The 23860-nt window shown below is 45.6% G+C and overlaps 1 protein-coding gene across 1 annotated transcript; it reads left to right on the plus strand.

Moving 5' to 3' along the window:
• Nucleotides 1-10706: 10706 nt before the first annotated feature.
• Nucleotides 10707-13173, plus strand: LOC123091373 (L-type lectin-domain containing receptor kinase IX.1). Its single transcript, XM_044512870.1, has 2 exons — nucleotides 10707-12200; nucleotides 12286-13173. The coding sequence occupies exons 1-2, from the start codon at nucleotides 10813-10815 to the stop codon at nucleotides 13028-13030; spliced, it is 2133 nt and encodes a 710-aa protein (XP_044368805.1). The 5' UTR covers nucleotides 10707-10812; the 3' UTR covers nucleotides 13031-13173.
• The last annotated feature ends 10687 nt before the right edge of the window (nucleotides 13174-23860 follow it).

Raw genomic sequence — 23860 nt, forward strand, 5'->3', positions numbered from 1 at the left:
TTTTATATAAACGGCGATCGGGACGCCGCGCGGAACTCGTGGGGGCCTCTCAGCAAGAGGCGCCTAGACAAGGTAGGCTTAAAAGGAAGGTGGTTAGGAGCAGCACGCAGGCGCAGAGGTATTCATTGAACTTGCCCCGTGGTTTATTTGGTCTATTTGTCGAGGCGTGACGGCTTTAATTATGTCCTGTCAGGAAGCACCAGACTATTTTCGGGGACCCTACCGGCCACGCCTCCAGCAGCCGGATTCCTGGACCGGATTCACAGGCGGAAGCTGATGTTGGGACAGTGCCAAACTATCCTCCTGCGGAGGATATGGATATGCTTTCCACCACAAATTAAGAAGTGGAAAGCACCATGAATCACCGGCGCCGACGGGCCGTACTCCACGGTAGTATTTTTTCCGAAGAGGCGTTCAATGCCTTCAATTCCGGACACGCCTATATTCGTGCTGCTCAAGATGGACTTGCCAGAGCAACGGACTAGTATGTGAAGGATATACGGGTAAGAGAATTTAATAAGTATGTATAGTAGTAGCCCCTGAGACTTGAAACAGTACAACTGATTTAAGGATCATTAAATGCATAGGTTCTTGTAGAGAAGAATACCTAGTTGTTTCAAGAGCTGGAGGAGTGTAAGGCCCAGAGGAAGGCCAATGTAGCCGAACAAGCAGAATCCAAAAAGGCTTCCTCTGGTAATAATTTCCTTCTACCAGTTTGCGTGTTCGGCATGGTTTATAAATCTGACGAAATATTCAGCAGATAATCCCGAAGGAAATCCGGAGACTGTGGGAGATAATGAGCTGCATCTGCGAAGTCAGCTGAAGGCGGGCGAGTGCGTGCTGACGCAGTCTATTCAGGAGAGGAATAAGCCGCAAGATGCTAATCTTCAACTGAGCGTCGAATTGAAAGATGTTCGGGCTCAGCTTGCGAACTCCGTGAAGGAGAACCGGAGGCTTCGACGCGGCATTTATAGTAAGTGCTTGAACGAACTGTTGTATAGTTCGGCGAGGAGGCGTATTGACAGAGTTATGTCTGCAGGTATACTGACGGGACGCCCTGAAGAGGAGATGCCCGGTTCCGCAGGCGATATGCTACAGGAGCTTTCACAACTACACGGACAAGCTCGGCAGGTGATGCAGGGTATTGCCCAGGCTTTGTGGCCGTCCGCTTCCCTGCCAGGTGGCATGAGCGAACTTGTAGGGATGCTCAAAGGAGCACGGCGGCGCTTCCGTCTATGGAAGATATCGGCTTGTTGGCAAGGTGCGAGAGAAGCTTGGGCCATGGTGAAGACGCGATACGCCAAGGCTGACCCTAACCATATGGCCGAAGTTTGACCGGCTGGGCCAGATGGACAAGAGATATCCGTTAGTTTGGTGTATGATCAAGTAGCGTTAGCTGCAAAGTATTCCCAACAGGATTGTAAGTTAGACAGCCTGTTGGATGGTATAGAAGAAGAGTACGGCCAGTTGATATGATTATGTAACTTGAACGAGCTCATGTACTCCCTAGCCGGATTGAAAATCATTTGTCATGGCGGACCTTTTCGCTTCAGCCCCCGGATCCGACAGACCGGGGTGTGTCCGAATACCCACACAGTTATAGAAAACCGGGGTATGCATGGAAACCAGGCGTAGGGGTCATAAGTGCTTGAACAGACAAGTACCCAACTAGTTATGTTATATTACATGGATAGTAAGAAACATCTTCCAGAGAGAATAGTTCCGTTAGGGGTTCCTTTCTCTAGGTACGCATGCATCGATGTGCATGTCCGAACTGCGAACAGAAGCACCGGAAACAGAACATCTGGGTTTTTTTTGTTATAAACAAGAACATCTTTTGTTCACCGACCGAATATTCCCTTAAGAACGCTAGCTTTCGGCAGTAACAATTGCAGAGGTGCTCCCCTTATGCCCTAACCGAATTAACGGGAACGTAGGGCATAAATACAAGAGCCAGGCAACCCAGCATGGCCAAAACTTAAGTTATATCGATGCATATAATGGTGAAGAAAAGGTACATATGGAAAGAAAAATGCATATGTGGCTGGCCAGATGCCATTAAAAATGGTTATATTTAGCTTCCGAATAGGAAGCCCCCATGTATAGTGTGTATGCATAATGCAGCTGGAATGCCCAGGGCATCCGTGCAGTTTTAAGGCTGTAAAAAAGGAAAAAGGAAAAGGGGAGAGAAAGGAGGAAAGGGAACATAATTGAAGAAGCGGAGTGAAGGAGACGAACACTGGGTTTGGCGCTAGGCATAGAATCTCCGGAGTCTGACCGTGTTCCATGGGTTCGGCTCGAGTCTGTTATCAGATGCGCTGCGCAGACGGTGCGCTCCTCCGGTGAGAACTTTATCAATGATGAAGGGACCCTCCCACTTGGGTTTGAGTTTGTCCTTCTTCTTCTTAGGTAGGCGTAGAACGAGTTCGCCAATGTTATAAGTTTTGGCCCGTACTTCTCTACTTTGATACCTTCGAGCCTGTTGCTGATAGAATGCGGAACGGGCTTTAGCGACATCACGCTCCTCCTCCAAAGCATCTAAGTTGTCCTGCCGGTCTAGCTCGGCTTCCTTCTCTTCATACATGCGCACGCGAGGTGAGTCATGAATTATGTCGCAGGGCAGCACTGCTTCTGCACTGTACACCATAAAAAATGGTGTGTACCCGGTGGTGCGATTCGGCGTGGTCCGCAGACCCCAGAGTACGGAGTCGAGTTCCTTGACCCAATGCGTGTCTGATTCCTTCAAGGATCGCACTAGTCTGGGTTTGATGCTGCTCATGATAAGACCATTTGCACATTCAACTTGACCGTTTGTTTGGGGGTGATAGACAGAGGCGTAGTCGAGCTTAATGCCCATTTTGCCGCACCAGGCTTTTACCTCTTCGGCTGTTAAATTGGAGCCATTGTCAGTGATGATACTGTGGGGGACACCGTAACGGTGTACAACCTCCGATATGAAGTCTATCACTGGTCTGGATTCGGCCGTTTTAACTGGTTTGGCTTCTATCCATTTGGTGAACTTGTCCACCATGACCAATAAGTATTTTTTATTATGGCTTCCCCCCTTAAGGGGTCCCACCATATCCAGACCCCAGACCGTGAAGGGCCAAGTTATGGGGATCGTTTGGAGAGCGGTATGGGGCATATGGCTCTGATTGGCAAATAGTTGACAACCAACGCAATGTTGGACAAGGTCTTGTGCGTCCGCCCGGGCTGTCAGCCAGTAGAATCCTGTCTGAAAGGCCTTGCTCATGAGAGCTCGGGCTGCCGCGTGGTGCCCGCCTAGTCCGGAATGGATTTCGGCTAAGAGCTGCCGCCCTTCCTCTTTGGAGATGCATCGTTGGAGCATTCCGGTAGGGCTCTTCTTGTAGAGTTCTCCTTCATGGACTTTGTAGGCTTTAGAGCGTCGCACAATACGACATGCCTCATTTTGGTCCTCGGGGAGCTCTTGCCTATTAAGGTAGGCCAAGAAGGACTTGGTCCACGGGGCGATGACAGCCATTATTTCGTGGGTCGAAGATGTTATTTCAGTGGCAGAGCTCCGATTACGTCTGAAGGTTCAGAATCTGGGGTTGTGTTCGGAGCCGGACTAATAGTGCGGACTCCCCTTCCCATGCCACGGACGGCTTGAACAACCTTTCTAAGAAGATATTAGGTGGGACGGGGTCGCTTCTAGCGCTGATGCGGGCGAGGATATCGGCCGCTTGGTTATTTTCTCAGACCACATGGTGGAATTCGAACCCCTCAAACCGGGCTGACATTTTGAGGACGACATTGTGATAAGCCGGCATTTTCGGGTCCTTGGCATCAAATTCTCCATTTACCTGAGATATTGCGAGGTTTGAGTCCCCGCACACTTCGAGGCATTGAATGCCCATGGAGACTACCATCTGAAGATCATGCAATAGAGCCTCGTATTCGGCTGCATTATTGGAGTCTGTGTATAATATTTGGAGGACGTACTGCACCGTTGAGCAATTTTCCGGAGGGTACTCCGAAGACACACTTCTCCGGGTTGAGCTTGATGTCCTATGTTCGGAGATTATCGAACATAAGCCTCAAACCGTCTATTAAAGTTTCAACGTGTCTTGTTTTGATGACCACGTCGTCTACGTAGGCCTCTACTGTCTTGCCGGTTTGTTTTTCTAGGCATGTCTGAATCATGCATTGATAGGTTGCGCTGGCATTTTTGAGCCCGAAGGGCATGGTGTTGAAACATAAGGGGTCGTACGGAGTGATGAAGGCTGTTGTAGCCTGGTCGGACTCCGCCATCTTTATTTGATGGTATCCGGAGTATGCATCGAGGAAACACAATGAGTCGTGTCCTGCGGTGGCATCGATTATTTGATCAATGCGGGGGAGGGGGAAGGGATCCTTAGGGAAAGATTTGTTGAGGTCTTTGAAATCGACACACAAGCACCAGGATTTGTCCTTTTTTGGTACCATTACCAAGTTTGCTAGCCAATCCAGATGTTTGATGTCTCTGATGAATCCGGCCTCGAGTAGCTTGGCTAGCTCTTCCCCCATGGCTTGCCGCTTAGGCTCTGAGAAGCGTCTAAGAGTCTGCTTGACTGGCTTGTATCCTTTTAGTATATTGAGGTTGTGTTCGGGTAGCCTGCGTGGGATGCCCGGCATGTCTGAAGGATGCCAGGCGAAAATATCCCAATTTTCACGCAGGAAGTCTCGGAGTGCGGCGTCTATTGTGGGGTTCAGCTGTGTCCCGATGGAAGCTGTCTTCGAAGGGTCCGTTGGGTGGACCTGGAATTTGACTATCTCATCCGCTGGTTTGAAGGAGGTGGATTTAGGTCGCTTGTCGAGCATCATGTCGTCTCTGTCCACTTTTGCTTGTAGTGTTGTCAGTTCTTCGGCCGCGAGGGCTTCTGATAATGCCTCCAGGGCGAGGGCGGCGGTTTTATTTTCGGCATGGAGTGCGACGTCCAGATCACTAGCCAGAGTGATGATTCCATTGGGCCCGGACATTTTGAGCTTCATGTACCCGTAATGGGGTATAGCTTGAAAACTTGTGAATGCATCCCGCCCTAAGAGGGCGTGGTATCCGCTGCTGAACGGGGCCAGTTGGAATGTAATTTCTTCGGACCTGTAGTTCTCCGGCGTGCCGAACACCACATCTAGTGAGATTTTCCCCGCGCATTGTGCCTCTCTACTAGGGATGATTCCCCTCAAGGTTGTGCCGCTTCATTTAATGCGGCTCTTGTCAATTTCCATTTTGTTAAGGGTTTCCTCATAGATGAGGTTTAATCCGCTTCCGCCGTCCATGAGCACTTTAGTGAGCCTGAAGCCATCCACAATTGGGCTAAGGACCAAAGCGGCTGGTGCTCGAACTGTTCGGAATTGAGGTTCGTCACTGGCACTGTAAGTTATAGCCGTGTTGTTCCATGGGTTTATTGTTGCCACGTGGCAAACTTCTGCGAGGCTGCGCTGAGCTCACTTGCGCCTTTTATTTGAGGCAAAAGTCTCGAAGACTATAAATATCGTATTGTTGTCTCCGGCGGGATGTTGGTCTGATGTATGTTTTATGAGGAGATCCTCGCCACTCTTTGCTACCTGCCGGAGTATCCAACATGCTCTAAGGCTATGCGTTGGCATGGTATCCGGTGTGCTGTGAATCTTGCATGGCCCGTTTAGCCATTCTTCCAATACGGTTCCGCGCCTTGCGGCGGGCTTTATTTTTTTGGTACTTGAATCGGGTGACTTATGAGAGTTTACCCTTTTAGTTCGGACAGAGGATTTGGCTAGAGCCGGATTGTCCCAAAAACTTGGTTGGGTTTTCCAGGCGCTTTCCATCACGCAGTATTTTTGCACTATGGCCGCTAAGTCGGTGAAGTGTACTATTTCACGGCGACTTATAGCATTGAGAATCCCTTTGTCCGTGCAATTTTTGCAAAAGAGGGAGATTGCGTCTGCCTCGCGACAGTCCTTGACCCTGTTTATCACAAGGAGGAATCTGGCCCAGTAATGATGTACTGTTTCTTGGGGCTCTTGTCTGATATGGGAAAGATTGGATAAATCTGGGTGGGTGGGCGGATTTGAATCCAAATCCTGACCCGATCTGGGACCCAGGGGCATAGAAGCTTCCGAGCTGAACGGCTCGGGTTCTGGGGCGTTGCCCGATTTCTTTGGCCTGCCCCCCGATCCTGAGTCCGGGACCGGGGTCATGTCCTCCCGCGAGCGGGTGTCAGGCTCGGAGAGCTCAGAAATCCGGACATAGTTTGTCCTCAAAGTGGAGGGAGAAGTAGGATGATGCTCTTCCACTACCGCTATCTCGTGGGTGACCGGTGGAGAGTGAATCCCCCTTTGATCAGGTTTCAGCCCGATCCGGTCATAGTCCGTAGCGACGCCCAGGGCGGCGATGTGATCCAAGAGCTCCTTGAAGGAGAAGAGCTCATTGGGTCCATCTGTTCGGCAAATTCCGAATCAACATGGAGGCTATTTTTAATGACCTGAGAAGTCATCGTCGGCGCAACAGCCGATCGGGCGGTCATAACGAAGCCGCCCAGCCGGAGAGTTTGGCCTAAAGCCAGGGCTCCCCCGGAGGTGATGTTGTCTTTGACAACAAGACGAGCCATCATGCCTTATCGCGACGACACAGTGGAACTCTCAATGAAAGCACCAATGTCGGTGTCAAAACCGGCGGATCTCGGGTAGGGGGTCCCGAACTGTGTGTCTAAGGCTAATGGTAACAGGAGGCTGGGGACACGATGTTTACCCAGGTTCGGGCCCTCTCGATGGAGATAATACCCTACTTCCTACTTGATTGATCTTGATGGTATGAGTATTACAAGAGTTGATCTACCACGAGATCAGAGAGGCTAAACCCTAGAAGCTACCCTATGGTATGATTGTTGTTGTGTCCTACGGACTAAACCCTCCGGTTTATATAGACACCGGAGGGGGCTAGGGTTACACAGAGTCGTTTTACAGAGGAGGAGATCTACTTCCGAATCGCCAAGCTTGCCTTCCACGCCAAGGAGAGTCCCATCCGGACACAGGACAAAGTCCTCTGTCTTGTATCTTCATAGTCCAATAGTCCGGCCAAAGTATATAGTCCGGCTGTCCGGATACCCCCTTATCCAGGACTTCCTCACCTGGTACGGTGCCGGGACCGGCATCCTTGTCAGCAAAGGATCATCTGGGTTTTCGGGCAATGGAGTCGGACACTTGATCTACTCCACTTTCTTCGTCCAGACTTGATTAAGGATGGAAGTCTCAGCATACCCCTTTGATTTCCGAACTAAGATATGTTCATAAACTAAAAAACTTACTAGGGAGGCCGGGTGATCGCAGTCTAGGCCGATGTCGTCGGTCGTTTCTGGCCACGACTTTTGGGCCTTGAAAAGCAGTTTCCAGATCTCTTCGTGCGTCATGCCGAAGAATCGCTGCAGGGTCCGCGGCCCTTCCGGATTGAACTCCCACATATGGAGAGGCCGTCGCTGGCAGGGAAGGGTCCAGCGGAATAGCATCACCTGGATCACATCAGTAAGACTGGTGTTCTTTTCTATAATGGTTTTGATGCGCTTTTGCAACATCAACACCTTGTCGGTCGACCCCCAGTCCAGAGCCTTATTGATCCACGACGCAAGCAGCATCCGGAGTCCAAACTTGAACTCAGGAGGGGCTGCCTAGTTGGCGCCACGGGATTCGGTGATATAAAACCACTCCTATTGCCATATCTTGACAGTTTCCACGAAGGCCCCTTTTGGCCAGGTGACGTTGGGGAGTTTGCTCACCATTGCACCTCCGCAGTCTGCGTCCTGCCCATCAACCACCTTCGGCTTCACATTGAAGACTTAGAGCCATAAGCCGAAGTGGGGGGAGGGGGAATGCGGAGGAGCACCTCACACACAGCGATAAACACTAAGATGTGGAGGAAGGAGTTTGGGGCTAGATCATGGAAATCTAGCCCGTAATAGAACATGAGACCGCGGGCAAAGGGGTGAAGTGGAAACCCTAGTCCACGGAGGAAGTGGGAGATAAATACCACCCTTTCGCCGGGCTCCGGAGTGGGGATGACCTGCTTCTTGGTCGGGATCCTGTGCACAACGTCCGCACCCAGGTACCCCGCCTCCCGGAGCTCCTTATGTCCTTCGCTGTCACGGAGGAGGCCACCCATTTGCCTTGAGAGCCGGATCCGGACATGGCTGGAGAGGTTGGTGGCAGTGGGGAAGATCGAAGCTTGGGTGCTGGAGCTCGGAGAGGGGAAGGCTGAGGAAGGAAGAAGATGTGGGGTGGGAAAGATGGATCTCTATCCGCTTATATAGGCCGTGAATGCCAAGTGCCTGCCCCACTAGCCTTAAAACCTCGCATGTTCCCAATGTGGGTATGCGCCGCGAGCGGTTGGATTGCCCAAATATCATTGATGTACAACCTCACATTAAGTGGGCACGATCTCTGTTTTGACAGGACGTGCCAACGAGACATGGCCTCGAAACACGGAACACAGACGAGAAAAACGGTTCAAAATGCCGAAGGGTCAAGTCTGACGCTTTGTATCTGAACGCTGAATATATCATCTTTGAAGACTGGTCCAGGGGCTACTGTGGGAGTCCTGGACTAGGGGGTCCTCGGGCGTCCGGTCTATTGATGTGGGCCGGACTGATGGGCCGTCAAGATACAAGACAGAAGATTATCTCTCGTATCCGGTAGGGACTCCCGTATGCGTGGATGGCAAGTATAGGTGTCCGGATATCTTATTCCTTTCTGTAAAACCAACTTTGTACAACCCTAAAGCCCCTCCGATGTCTATATAAACCGGAGGGTAGATCAGAGGCAGGATCATAACATTGCTAGGCTAGCTGATCTAGGGTTAGCCGAATAGATCTCGAGGTAGATCAACTCTTGTAACCCCTATACCCTCGAATATAATCAGGCATGAGTAGGGTTTTACCTCCATTAAGAGGGCCTGAACCTGGGTAAACATTGTGTCCTTTGATTCATAGTTACCATTGGTCCTCAGACGTACATCTTGGGCCCCCCTACCTGAGATCTACCGGCTTTGACACCGACAGCCACGCTCACCATGCTCGTCTCTTGGACTATTTGGAACAAGAGAAACGCGCATGTGTTTCGCAACAAGAGCGCACCGCCGCCTATCCTGTTCCAAAATATTGTGCTCGGGGCAAAATTATGGGTTACGGCAGGTGCTAAGAAACCAGGGCGTATTGTTGTATGAGAGTAATAGTCATGCCGTTTTGCAGGGGCACTTGTAAAAGCTACAAACTCTATTCTCCTCTTATTTAATGGACGGGGTAAATCTTTTGCCTCCGTTTTGAAAAAAATATATTAAATCCTGAACACTTTCCAAAATGTGAACAATTTATGAAAATTTGAAATATTTTTTGAAAACATGAACACTTTCCGAAAGGTCAAGTTTTGGAATGAGAACATTTTCAACAGTGGTTTCCAACATACATTAGTCTGTACGCCAAATTAAATCAACACTTCAGCATCAACGACTAATTGTATTGTCTTCCACGTCTTGGTCGTCCGAGTACCAAAACGGAAGGACCAAAAGAAAATTGTGTATCAACATCACACGGCTAATTGTATTTGGGCCAATTCAGCCAGTCAATTCCCTGATCGTCCGAACAATGGCATTCAGTCTGTGCAATGCCAATATCAGTTTCTAGGCCCCAATGTCAACATCCAAACAGTGCATTCTTTAAATCCATAAACATCTTTGAAATGCGAACTTTTTATGAAAACTTGGACATTTTTGTAATTTTGACTTTGTTTTGAAAACTGCAACATGCTTTGAACATTTCAAACATTTTTGAAAAAGATATTTTTTTTCCATTTGTGAACAATTTTTTAAAGCGGGAAACATTTTCTCGAACATTTTAACTTTGTTTGAAAAGATCCAAATATTTTTAAAACATGCAAACGTTTTTTTGAAAAACACTAACCATTTTGGAAATATCCGTCCTTTTTTTAAAAAAGCACAAATGATTTTTGAAATTTTGGACATTCTTTGTAAATTGTGGATTTATGAAAAAATGAAAAGGAAAGAATGGGATTGTTTTTCTTCAATTTTTAAAAGAAATGGGAAAAGCAAAAGGAAAGGAACCAGTGATGAAGAAAAGAAAAGGAAATCGTTTGCCTTGTTTTATAAAAAGAAGAAATTGTGCTAACCGGCCTCTTTTTTTTTTGATAAATGCTACCCAGCCAACTTAACTATAGAGTACTCCTACTACATCACAATTTTCTTTAGGCAATCTCGCAAAGTTTTTATTCAACTCATCACAATGTTTACAGGGACAAAATAAAGATCATCCGGGTCGCCTAACCAAACATGGCGGCCAGCCTCAAATGAAAGAGTATGCTTTGCTAAATTGTGAGCCTCGGTATTTGAACTCCTAAATTCATGTATAAAAGAACAAGAAATAAAAGAGCTGGAATGGTCTATAATTTCCCATAAGTTGAAGCACTCTTATGTTTGATCCCATCAATGACAGTGTTCAGATAAGAGGGGTGGAAAGCAAAAGAGGGGCGAAGCTGGCACGGAGCACACCGGTCTCGGTCCACGCTGGAGTGGGCAGTCAGTCGTCGGTGTGGTTCCGCACTGGATTGGCTCCCATGTGCGCCCTTGCATCAAAATGTAGAGACTTCTCCCGCAAAAAAAAAATGTAGAGACTTGTGGTTTCCTCCTGCTTATATTAAACAGATCCACTGATTGTCAGTTGACCTGTTCTTCGAGTCTTTCTACACAAGATTGAGCACGCCACGCTATATACGTACGGATGGGAAGGACCAAGCAGGCAGCTTGACACTGTGCACCAGCGCCGGGGTCGGGCGATGGCCGAGATCACGCCGGCAGCCACCTGTGCTTTCCTCCTCGTCCTCTGCGTTTGCTGCCACCTGCCTCCTCCCGCCGCTTCCCTCTTCTTCAACTACTCCACTTTCAGCTCTCAGGATCAGAAGGACTTCAGAATCGAAGGGGACGCCTCCTTCAGCGTCGGGTGGATCGACGTCAGCGCCAACAAGTTCGCCGGCATAGGCAACAGCGCGGGCCGGGTGTCCTACAACGCCCAGCCGATGCTGCTCTGGGACAAGGCCACGGGCCAGGTGGCGAGCTTCACCACGCGTTTCTCCTTCGCCATCGGCATCCCCGACATCAACAACAAGGGGAAAGGCATGGCCTTCTTCCTCGCCGGCTACCCGTCGGTCCTGCCGTACGATTCCTACGGCTTCGACCTCGGCCTCACCAACCAGAGCACCAACGCCACGGCGACAGGGGACAGCCGGTTCGTCGCCGTCGAATTCGACACCTTCAACGATACCCAGGTATCGGATCCCGACGCCACCTATGACCACCTCGGCATCGACGTCAACTCCGTTCGATCCGTAGTAACCAAGTCCCTCCCGAGCTTCAGCCTCATGGGGAACATGACCGCTCTCATACAGTACGACAACGTTTCTAGTGTTCTGTCGCTGAAGCTATGGCTCGGCGATGGCCGAGGCCGGAATTACAGCCTTAGCTCCAAGGTAGACCTCAAGAGCGCATTGCCGGAGCAGGTCGCCGTCGGCTTCTCCGCCGGGACGTCCTCGTCCGTAGAGCTGCATCAGCTAAGTTCATGGTACTTCAACTCGTCCTTGGAACCGAAGGCGGTCACCGTCGCCCCACCCTCCCCTGGCAGTGGCAGTGGCAGCCACAGTTCAGGAGTTATAGCGGGAGCAAGTGCCGGCGCGACACTGTTCCTGGTGCTCGTCATCGTCAGTGCAGTTATCTTGATACGTCGTCGTGGGAACAAGAAGAAGCGAGAGGTTGAGGAGGATGATATGGGCTCGGAGGACGAAGACGGCGATCCAGCGGTGGAGATTGAGATGGGGAGCACGGGACCGAGGCGATTCCCGTACCAGGAGCTGGTGGATGCGACGAGGAACTTCGCGGCAGAGGAGAAGCTCGGGCAAGGCGGCTTTGGCGCGGTCTACCGAGGCAACCTGAAAGAGCCTCGCCTCGCCGTGGCTATAAAGCGGTTCTCCAAGGACTCTTCAATGCAGGGGAAGAGGGAGTACACGTCAGAGATCAATGTGATAAGCAAGCTGCGGCACCGGAACCTCGTGCAGCTCGTCGGCTGGTGCCACGGCCGCAACGAGCTCCTGCTCGTCTACGAGCTCATGCCCAACCGCAGTCTGGACATCCATCTCCACGGCAAGGGCACCTTCTTGACATGGCCGATGAGGTAAGTAAATCAATCATTGCCCATTCAAAGAAGAGGTATTGATTGAAAATTTAAAATTGATGATTTTTGCTGCATGCAACAACAGGATGAAGATAGTAACTGGGCTGGGCTCGGCACTGCTGTACCTCCATGAGGAGTGGGAGCAATGCGTTGTGCACCGCGACATCAAGCCGAGCAACGTGATGCTGGACGAGTCCTTTGGCGCCAAGCTAGGAGACTTCGGGCTGGCGAGGTTCATCGACCACGCCGTCGGGACGCAGACGATGACCGCCGTGTCGGGGACACCAGGCTACGTGGATCCACAGTCCATGATCACTGGCAGGGCCAGCGCCGAGTCCGACGTTTATAGCTTCGGCGTCCTTCTGCTGGAGGTCGCATGCGGAAGAAGGCCAATCAGTTTGCTGCATGATCCTGCCGAGAAGAACGGGCTGTTCCGGCTGGTCGAGTGGGTATGGGACCTTTATGGTCGGGGAGCCCTTCCCGACGGGGCCGACGAGCGGCTCAACGGCGAGTACGATAGGGCGGAGGTGGAGCGCGTGATGGTCGCCGGGCTCTGGTGCGCGCACCCGGACCCGAGCGCCCGGCCGTCCATGAGAGCAGCCATGGCCGTGCTCCAGTCCAAGGATGCTAATCAGCTGCCGGTGCTCCCCGCCAGTATGCCCGTGCCGACGTACGGGCCGCTGGTGTCTTTGCCGAGCGGGCTATCTTCGTTCAGTGTGACACAGTCGACGTCGACAAGCGGCTACGGCACACACACGTCTACTTCATCCGACGTTAGCACGATCGGTTCAAAGGATTCGTCTTCCTTACTCAAACATCAGTACTCATAATTTAGTATATTTTATTGTACATAGTTTTTTGTAGTCGATGATTCATGATTGAATCATTGAAAGGGACAGCACAGCACATGTGCCGTTGAATTTTCTTCCCTCAAGATGACCTTTTCTTTAACGTAATCCGATTCGCTTAGTTACGCTACGTGCCCATAGTTTTTCTGCCACTTTATAGTTCGTGTTAAATAATTCTTTCCATCTTGTCTACCGCCAAATCGGGGAAATATCTAGTACCATTATAATAAACCCGAGGCATATACCGTCGATCATCCGAGGACCAAACAATCAACCGAGCACGACACCGAGATTTGTTAATGAGGTTCACCGATATGGCTATATCCTCGGGGCTTGACTATGGGCGCTCCTACCTATACACCGCTACAATACCGCACCCGGTAGCCCTGGACACCGGCACATGCCGCCGGCTTCCCCTGCATTCCGGTGCTATTATGTTGGCATATGTTACATCGTGTGTCTACCCCCGCTATATATGAAAGGTCTAGGATACAAATGTCCTACTTGGACACGACTCCATATCGTATCTAAACACAATACAACTACAAGTCTAACTGTAACATATGTTGTACACTATATTCGACACAACTCTAACAAACTCCACATTGGCGAATATTTCTCCATCATCTTGAATTCGTTCATATGTCAAACTTTCATGTACATTGAACTTGAGTTTATCCCATGAGAACCGCTGCTACTCCAAAAACTCCATATGACTCCACCTGCAACTTGTAGTCCCTTCTTTTCTTGATCACGGTCAACACTCGAGCAAAATTAAGTTTCTTGTTACTCTAGCTTGTGCTTTCAACTTCCAGAGTACCCGTCCAACGCCATCATACACCTATCACTGACCTGCGTGAAAGTGAACAACTCACATATTGGGTGTCACACATAAGAATTATCTAAACTCAACATCACCGCTCCTTTCTTGACCACATGTCTGAAACTTGAAAGAATTTCACCATTGCTTGTAGTCATCCTGAGTCAAATTCGCAGTTGTCTCACCACATGTATGACCACCAGAGCCCTGACCCGTCTCCATGTCCCGTGCATACCGCACGCCTCGCCGCTGTTACCGCGTCGAGCCTCCGTTGTCCCGGTCGAGTCTCAAGGATCACGAACCCACACCACTCAACCCCCACTGCAGAGTATCACTGATCATCGCCGACCGATGACGAGTTTCGCGCTTCCATCAGACCATTGGGCTCCAGTCCGAACTACGTGTCCCTCCCTTTTTCCCCAGCTGAAATAGGCTTCGATTCTCTAGATCCTTACACTGTAGCCCCTCAATTCAGCTCCACCTTCAACATGTATCCATGGTAGATGATCAGTTCACCCCCACGCGTCTCGTCGACTTCAAGCTCACATGCATATGCCATCTTGAATCAACCACACGCCATAGTTTTGTCGAAGCCACACAAGCCCTCGGGGTCTGCGCCACGTGTTTCCACGCCCAAAAGTCGGTCACCATCAGCATCACGCTCCTATGTCGCTGCCGCCGATCCCGCACCGTCTTCTGTACCAACCGACTTGCGTCGATCCCATCAGACTGCCCAGTCTGACCCAGCCGAACTTATCCGGCTGCATGGCACGCTCCAGATCCTCAAACCGTCACCATATCCAACGCCATCCATACACAAAAGTGTACCAACAAAGAAAACCAAAGCAAAATCCCTTACAGCCTTCCCGTGTGAACAACACACGTATATAGCTCTTGGACTTATCTTCTTTCTTCTTGATAGCATCCCGGTCTCGACTAGTCTTTGTGCCAAAAAAAATTCCCAAACAAATCTCACATGCATCTGAGGCTAGAGCTTTAGCTAGCGCCGTGTGCCTCCTGCACATATGCCACGCATTGCAGCAACCCATCAGCAGTCCACAACGCACTACAACACTGCTTGTTCTGTGGCTCCCGTGCTAGGCAGCCTGCCTGCACACCTGATCGTAGCTTCAAGACTCCCGCTGCTGTACGTATCGTCGCCGCCGCCGCCAGACGCTCACCCGATCGATCCAACTAATCGACCGCCGCACATCTCTTGTTGTTGCGCCGTTTATGCTCTGCCACTGCTCATCTGATTGCTTCTTTAAGAATTACAACGACCAATTTGCTTCGGAATCGCTTCTAACTGTAACTCGCCGAAGACTTTCGCTCCCGTATTACGACCGCTTTCCGCATAACTCTGTCGATGCTTCTTCTTCCAATAGATCAACCTTCCACGGCCTCCACACAACCTAGCTCATAATACCACTTGTTATAATAAATCCGAAGCATATCGTCGATCATCCGAGGATCAAGCAAACAACCGAGCACGACACCGAGATTTGTTAACGAGGTTCACCGATATGGCTACATCCCAGGGCTTGACTATGGGTGCTCCTTCCCATGACACCGCTACAATACCGCACCCGGTCGCCCTGGACACCGGCACATGCCGCCGGCTTCCCCTGCATTCTTATGCTATTATGTTGGCATAGGTTACATCGTGTGTCTACCCCCGCTATATATAAAAGGCATAGGATACAAGTGTCCTACTTAGACACGACTCCATATCCTATCTAAACACAATACGACTACAAGTCCAATTATACCCTACGTTGTACACTATATTCGACACAACTCTAACAAGTACTCCCACCCTTAGGGTGCTCCTGGTGCTCCAAACTTGGTAGCACATTTTAAAATGTTTAAAAAATTCTAAAAAAATCCAGTACATTGACACAACATTAATGTATGTTATAAAAAAATTCAAATCAAAATTTAAAACATTACTCGAGATAGAAAAATGATAAAATGAACATCAATGTGATAATGGGCCTAATCTAAAGCCTAACTTAAGTTTTGTACTATTTATTGTTGAATTTGTCATTTATGTTTCTCAAGCTACGTTTCGAATTTTGATCTCAAAGCCGGATGGATGAAGTGGCACCAAGCTCTGGCATTCTCTGTGACAAGAGAGTGCCACAAAAGCTAAAAGGCAAGTTCTACAGGATGACTGTTCGACCCGCAATGTTGTATGACGCTGAGTGTTGGCCGACTAAAAGGCGACATGTTCAACAGTTAGGTGTGGCGGAGATGCATATGTTGAGATAGATGTGTGGCCACACGAGGAAGGATAGAGTCCGGAATGATGATATACGAGATAGAGTTGGGGTAGCACCAAATGAAGAGAAGCTTGTCCAACATCCCCTGAGATGGTTTGGGCATATTAAGTGCATGCCTCCAGAAGCTCCAGTGCATAGCGAACGAATAAAGCGTACGGATAATGTCAAGAGAGGTCGGGGTAGACCGAATTTGACATGAAAGAAGGCCGTTAAGAGAGACCTGAAGGGGTGGAGTATCACTAAAGAACTAGCTATGGACAGGGATGCGTGGAAGCTTGTTATCCATGTGCCAAAGCCATGAGTTGGTTGCGAGATCTTATGTGTTTCACCTCTAGCCTATCCCAACTTGTTTGAGACTAAAGGCTTTGTTGTTGTTGTTGTTGTTGTTGTTGTTGTTTATACTTTGATGTTGTGTCAATGTGATGGGTTTTTTTTCAGAATTTTTCGAACATTTAAAAATATGCTACCAAATTTTGAAGCACCGGAAGTACCCTAGGGGTGGGAGTACCAGATATTTCCCCCGCCAAGCCGTCTAGTTATGCCCTCCATTTTACCACTTTTTCTTTTAGAAAATGATAACTGACGAACTCGGGTAGGAGCAACTTTACCTGGTATGAGATAACAAATTTTGCCCTTTTTCACTGTAAAATTTCTTTTCTATCTACAAATTGCTATGCGTTTTTGAAAAATTGACATTTTTCTTTGTGGGAGATTATGAAGAAACTGTCAACCTCATACAACTAAATTGCCATCTGAAGCGTTCGCAAATGTCAACCCTACACAACGAACGTTCATCAGATATTATAGTCATTTCCCTTATACATTATGGATATATTATTCTACTGGACGACCACAATTTGGCTGCTTGGTTGTGGAGCTTTCCCTTGAGTGTGGGGTACAATGGTTAGTGGTGTTGCGGATGTATTATTGTTGGACGTTATGCTACTATGGGGCTGTTTGGATTGTGACTTGTTTGCCTTATATTGTCACATTATTTTTGTCACATTTGCCACACTTGACTAACTTGAGTTGCTCAAATTGTTAACTACACTTTGGCTTGCCTAAGAGAATATTGCCACACTTTTTATGTCTATGACATGTGGGGTTCACTGCGCATAAAAAAATTCTTGTCTTAGGTGTGGCTAGAACCAAACACCCACCTAACTTGGTCAAACTTGTTTAAGGTGAGGTGTGGCAAAGTGTGGCTAGAAACCAAACAGCCCATATATGTTGTTCTTGTATATTTTTGAACAATGCAAGTTTTGTTAAATTTTTGTTCTTCTTTAAGGATAATACCAATGCCCTTAATCCGTTGCACCTTGAAATAATTTTCATGTTTGTTTACATAATTATTTTGTTTTAGTATATATCTTCATCTACTAATAAGAAAAAAGTAACCAATACGGCATTATATTTGTTTATTTTTCTTTCTTGTGTCTCCTGTTCATTTGTTGTTGCTTGGTCAACATTTTGGCTGTCCAATTTTATCATATATTTGTTCGTGCTGGAGCGATCGTGTGACACTATTTAATTATACACTTTAGCTATATGTAAGTTACACGTTCCATAAATTTGGGTAAGTTGACTTTTTGACAGCCGATTCTTTGTCAAGATTCATGCTGTTTTTTTTTCTTTGATGATCACTTGGCTTGAATTTTTGACTTGCCCCTATTTGGTGTTAGTCGATTTTCTTATTGGGCTTGAAGCTCTTTTCACGCCTTTTTTTACTCGTTTTCTTTCTTCTTAAAAGGTAATGCCAATGCCATTAATTATTCTTCCTGAGGAAACTTTATTATTATGAATTTTATTTCTTTTTATTTATTTTTTAGTTATTACTTTATTTAGTTTTATTTTTATATTCGGGTAATACCAATGCTACTCATTCATTACTTCCTAAAAAAATTATGTTCGAGGATTTCGCTATTATATTCTTATTCTTACATATTACTAAAAAACAAAATTATGTGTAAATCGGGTGAGATTTTTTTGTTATTTATTTTAAGTTTGTTTCTTTTTCTTTCTTCTTAAAGGGTAATACAATGTCACTGATTCCTTCTTTCTTCAAAAACTTCTTTTTATTCAATTTTTTTTGCGTGTGTAAGTTTATACACAAGTCCTATAGAATATGTGTGCAATTTTTTTCGAGTGAATATGTGTGTAAATTATATTAGAGTGCAAACATTGTACAATTATATGCTTATACTTTGCATATTATGAAAAGTGCAATTTCAGTGCAAAGTTGTCTGCAAGTTTTCATATGTTTTTTTTCATTTTCTTACCAATGCCACTAATCCAATATTTCTTAGAAAAATTATTATTTAAGTTATTTTACCTTTTTATTTTATTTCTTATTTAAGTTTAATACTAATCCCAACATTTCATTCCTTCTTAGGAAATATTTTTTCCTTTTACAAATTTTTTATATGCTTATCTTACATATTATTATAGGAAGGCACAATTAATGTGTAAATTGTGTGCAATTTTTTTTGTTATTTTTTTAGTTCTTTATCATTTTCTTTGTTCTTAAACTATGATACAAATGCTACTGTTGACTCTTCCTTAGAAAAATTTATTGTTTTTGTTTTGGTTTATTTTATTTTTATTTTCTTTTTTCATGAAGTGTAATACAAATGCCACTAATTCAATTTTTTTAGAATTCCACTATTACATGGTTATTTTTGAATATTATTAAAAGTGCAATTTTTATGTAAATAGTGTCTAAATTGTTTTCATTATTATTTCTTTTTTTTCATTTACTTTCTCTTAAACTGTAATACCAATGCCACTAATTCATTCTTCCTTAGAAAACATCATTTTTTTATTTTGTTTTAGCTTTTTCATTTCTTATTATAAAACCTTTTTCTTGTGGAAATTTCTCTATTATATGCTTGTTCCTTAGATTTTTGTTGTACTATTTAATTTTTTTTTTCATTTTCTGTCTTCTTGAATGGTAATAGCAATTCCACTAATTCATTCTTCTTAGAAAACTTCATTTTTATTTTTATTTTTGTTCATTAGTCTTTTAAGGTGGCATGACCACAAGTATTAGATTTATTATAATTATGCAAACGATATGGCGCTTATCCATCTAATATCATTGGCCAATGTGGACTATATTCTTTGGGACCGGGCTCCACTGCGGTTTAACATAGCTGTATTAAACCAGACCAACATGGACTGTATAATGTGGGCTTGTTTCTTCTTCTATTTGGGCGTAAATTGACTGAACTGTTTTTTTTTCTTAATTAAAGAATATACCACTTGTTGAACACAACTAAAAATGTGACAGACCAAAATTAGATTTTCAACCAACAATAAATCTAATGTATTTTTAGATTTATAATAGGTATGCATTGTTTTTTAGAACACGACTAAAAATGCGACTGATCTAAAATTAGGACACGGCTAAATAAAGTGACTAACACAAATAGTAAACGAGCCCTTGAACATTTCTTCTTAGGTTAATGGATCTGTTGTTGCCTCAGCTCAAGAAGTATTGGGGGCTTCTGTTCGTTTGTGTGCAAAGGGTTGACTTTGGATGGTTGAGGAAAACCGACTGAAACAAACGTGTGGCCAGCCGATTTGGGTTGCACATGCTGTCCATTGGATAAAAAAACAATGGTAGAGCAGAAATTGGCTGGCCCGAAAACAAAAACAGGCAACCGGTACATAGTCTGTCCCATTTTTATTGGGAGGCAAGCCGACAGGGTGAGAAAATGTGAACCTACAATTTGAGGGATGCCTCGTACTCCCTCTGTTCGTGAATAAGTGTACATTTAGATTTTGTCCTAAGTCAAAATTTAAAATTTTGACCAACTTTATAGGAAAATGTAGCAGCATTTATGACACTAAATTAGTATCACTAGATTCATTTTGAAATGTACATTCATAATATACCAATTTGATGTCATATATGTTACAAGTCTTTACTATATAGTTAGTCAAAATTTAAAACTTTCACTTATGACAAAAGATAGAAGTACACTTATTCGTGGACGGAGGGAGTATTGGCTAGTTATACCGGACCAAAACTGTTTGAGACATGTTTATAACAAGGCTTGCCTCACTGCGTATTGCTTCTGTTTCGAATCAGGCGTCAAAATAGACCGTCTCACATGTAATATCAAGTCGTGGCAACTCACAAAACTAGCCGTCTTGGATGCATATATTTGTAAATACCAACCTCGAATTTGAGATATCTAAACTGAATGTTCCTACTACGCTTATAGTTGTTTTTCTGCTAGTGTCTCAACATCCGGCGAATTGTCATCCCACGCTTTATCCTATTAAGCCAGTGGCGGCAGCAAGTGGAATAACAAGTTTGCTTCGGTTAGTTATTCTCTTGTTTCAATTTTTCCCTCTCGATCAATTTCCCTGACAAAACTATGAGAAGCGGCGGTTCAGCAGTTTGCCTTGCAAAGGGTGTGTTCCCGATCACACTGTATTTTACGATCTTAGGTTCTCACCTCTTGTGGTGGAAGAGTAATGCGGCTTTCCAAAATATATGATATTGGTTCAGCTTGTGTAGGACAGGCCTTCTGCTGCTTCTTTGCAAGAGACTCAAACAAAAGTCCAGATACAAAATATAGAGCTGGAGAGAACGCCTTCGAATGGCTTTGGATGTAACTTTTGAATGTATCAAAGGTTTTTTTTGTCCGTGTAAGTTTCAAAAAGAAAATCTGGTGTGATATGTTCAATTAATGAATAAAGTGAGATGTTTGTGTTATTAAAGACCTTAAAACAATTATATAAAAATAAAAATATACATCTCCAACTGATAAGGGCGAGAGCATCTGCCTTATTATTGTCACTTTGACTAGGTGAAACGATCTTGTTTTCAGTGGCAAACTCTCTTCTCCGTTGCAGGTTATTTTTTGCCGTACATACGGGCTTCGCACGTGGTCTATATTAAACCGTATGGGAGTCCCGCTTCGGTACAACCCCTCTTACAAAACGTATAAAGGGTAATATAGACATTTCACAACTTTCGTATGTATGTGCATCATCCACCGAGACGTATACGCTGTACGATAGAGCAGCACGCCCGCTGCTGGGCCGGCCCACTAAGTGCAACTGAAATAGAGCATATATAGTCACAAAAAGAATATAGACGATGCCAAGATTCAAACACGCGACCTTAGACCGTGTGAAGCGCGCTGCTAGCCAGTCGACCTATCAACAGATTCTGATTATAAGCTAGCGCGGATCTCTTATTAACACACAGAAGCTTTCGAACGTTTCACTAAAAACGTGAACATCTTCTAAATACCGAATATTTTTTAGATTATGTGAACAATTTTCTAGAACAGAAATATTTTTCGAAATTCGCAAACAGAATTCAGAAAAATGATCATTTTTTGAAATCCATGAACTTTTATTAATATGCTAATTGTTTTTGAAATCAATGATTTTTTTAATATGCAAAAAATATTTGAACCAATGAAAAATATTTAAAATGAGAACAATTTTTTTGAAAACATGAATAACTTTAAAAAATTGGAAAACATTTTGAAATTCCAAACACATTCTAAAATCATAACCAAAAGTTGAAATTCCAAAAAAAATAGAAACAAACCACACGAGAAAATTTTACAACTCTAAGCTCTTTTGAAAACATGAACACATTTTCAAATTCTGATTTTCTAAATTGCGAACAACGTTAAAAACCATAAAGGAAAATTTTGAAACTCCATTTTTTGGAAAACATGAACAAATTTAAAAATTCTGGACATGTTTTAAAACGCGAACTATTCTTGAAAAATAATGAAAAATTAGGATTTTTCGATCATATTTTGCAAAAAAATTGAAAAAAAAATTCTATATGTTGATTTTTTTAAAAATAACGACTTTTTCCAAAAGAAACAAAACAAAAAGAAAAAAACTAGAAAAATAGAAACAAAACCAAAACTGAGAAAAAAATCAGAAAAAACTGTTTAGGAACCTTGTAGAAGTCCTAAAATGGTAAGTAACCTTCCAGAAGATTCGCAATACCGGTGGCTCGAACGCACAGATGGGCCCACCCATTCTACAATCATGTGTGTGATTGCCCGATGATTTGCCGCAACAAAAAAAAAGTTGATAAAGGGCCGAACGTGTCGCGACTTGCATACTGTGTCGAAACTCGCTCAAATATGACATGGGTGCCTATCATGGGCATGTCCACCTTCCTACAAAAGTCGAGGCCATTTCAAGAATGACCAAAAATAGGTCATGTTCAACGGAGGATGCCCGCATATGCTAAGAAGGCTCCATTTGAGAGCACGTTGTTTCTCAACATCGTTAAAATGACCCCAATGCTGCTCATGGACTTGAATGACCAATTCAAGGCATCATGCCATGTTGTTTGGGTTTTCTGACAAGTTTTGCATTTTCTGGAGTTTTCTCGGTAAAAAACCAGATAAATAGTCGGACATATCGCAACTTGTATACGGTGTCGAAATTCGTTCAAACATGACATGAATGCCTTCAACGGGCATTCCCACCTAGTTATAGAAGTTAGAGTTATTTCAAGAATGTCCAAAATTAGAGAATATTTAATGACAGGTGTCCTACCAGAAGGCACCGTCTGAGAGCACGTTGTTTCTCGACAACCTTGGAATGACCCCAAGTTTTTTTTCATGACCTTGTATCACTAATTCAAGGCATCATGCCAAGTTGTTTGGGTTTCCGACAAGTTTTGCATTTTCTGTAGTTTTCTCGGTCAAAAAATGCTCATAAAATGGCCGGACCTGTTGCAACTTAGAGCATCTCCAAAAGCGCCCCTAACAGGCCGCCCCAGCCATTTTTTGCTGCCGACGCCAAAAAATCGGCCCATTCGCTCCTCCAGGAGCCTGTTTTCGTCGGGTTAGACCGAAATTGGTGCCGGCGGACCCAGGCCAAACCCGGCGCGCTGGGGGGCGCTGGCGCCGGGGCGATCGAATTTGGCACGAACGGGGATGGGCCCGCCTAGTCAGCGAGATGCCGCTTCATTGCCTCGGTTCCCGCGGGAATAAATGCCAAGGCTGCGGCGCGGTAACGCCGGTCAGCCTCCATTGATGCCTCATGGGCGGCGCAGTGAAGGCTCAATCGACGTGCGTCCCGCCCGCTCCCGCCACGCGTCGCCTGGTAAAAGATCGTGGATGTCGCCTAGAGGGGGGGTGAATAGGCGCTTTTAAAATAATTACGGTTTAGGCTTGCACAAATGCGGAATAAACCTAACGGTTAATTTGTAAAGCACAAAACCTACAACAACTAGGCTCACCTATGTGCACCAACAACTTATACTAAGCAAGATAAACAACTAAGTGATAGCAAGATATATGACAAGAAACAATATGGCTATCACAAAGTAAAGTGCATAAGTAAAGGGCTCGGGTAAGAGATAACCGAGGCATGCAGAGACGACGATGTATCCCGAAGTTCACACCCTTGCGGATGCTAATCTCCGTTTGGAGCGGTGTGGAGGCACAATGCTCCCCAAGAAGCCACTAAGGCCACCGTAATCTCCCCACGCCCTCACACAATGCAAGATGCCGTGATTCCACTAAGGGACCCTTGAGGGCGGTCACCGAACCCGTATAAATGGCAACCCTTGGGGGTGGTCACCAAACCCGTACACTTTGGCAAACCTTGGGGCGGTCACCGGTACCCGTCAAATTACTCGGGGCGATCTCCACAACCTAATTGGAGACCCCGACGCTTGCCCGGAGATTTACACCACAATGATTGAGC

This window comes from Triticum aestivum, chromosome 4B, assembly GCF_018294505.1.
Source record: "Triticum aestivum cultivar Chinese Spring chromosome 4B, IWGSC CS RefSeq v2.1, whole genome shotgun sequence".
In the NCBI taxonomy this organism is placed as follows: Eukaryota; Viridiplantae; Streptophyta; class Magnoliopsida; order Poales; family Poaceae; genus Triticum; species Triticum aestivum.

Excerpts from the sequence above, each read along its gene's own strand:
- LOC123091373 (XM_044512870.1), top strand. The coding sequence starts at position 10,813 with ATGGCCGAGATCACGCCGGCAGCCACCTGTGCTTTCCTCCTCGTCCTC. Across the intron at positions 12,201-12,285 it reads TTCTTGACATGGCCGATGAG|GATGAAGATAGTAACTGGGC; the intron begins GTAAGTAAATCA and ends ATGCAACAACAG.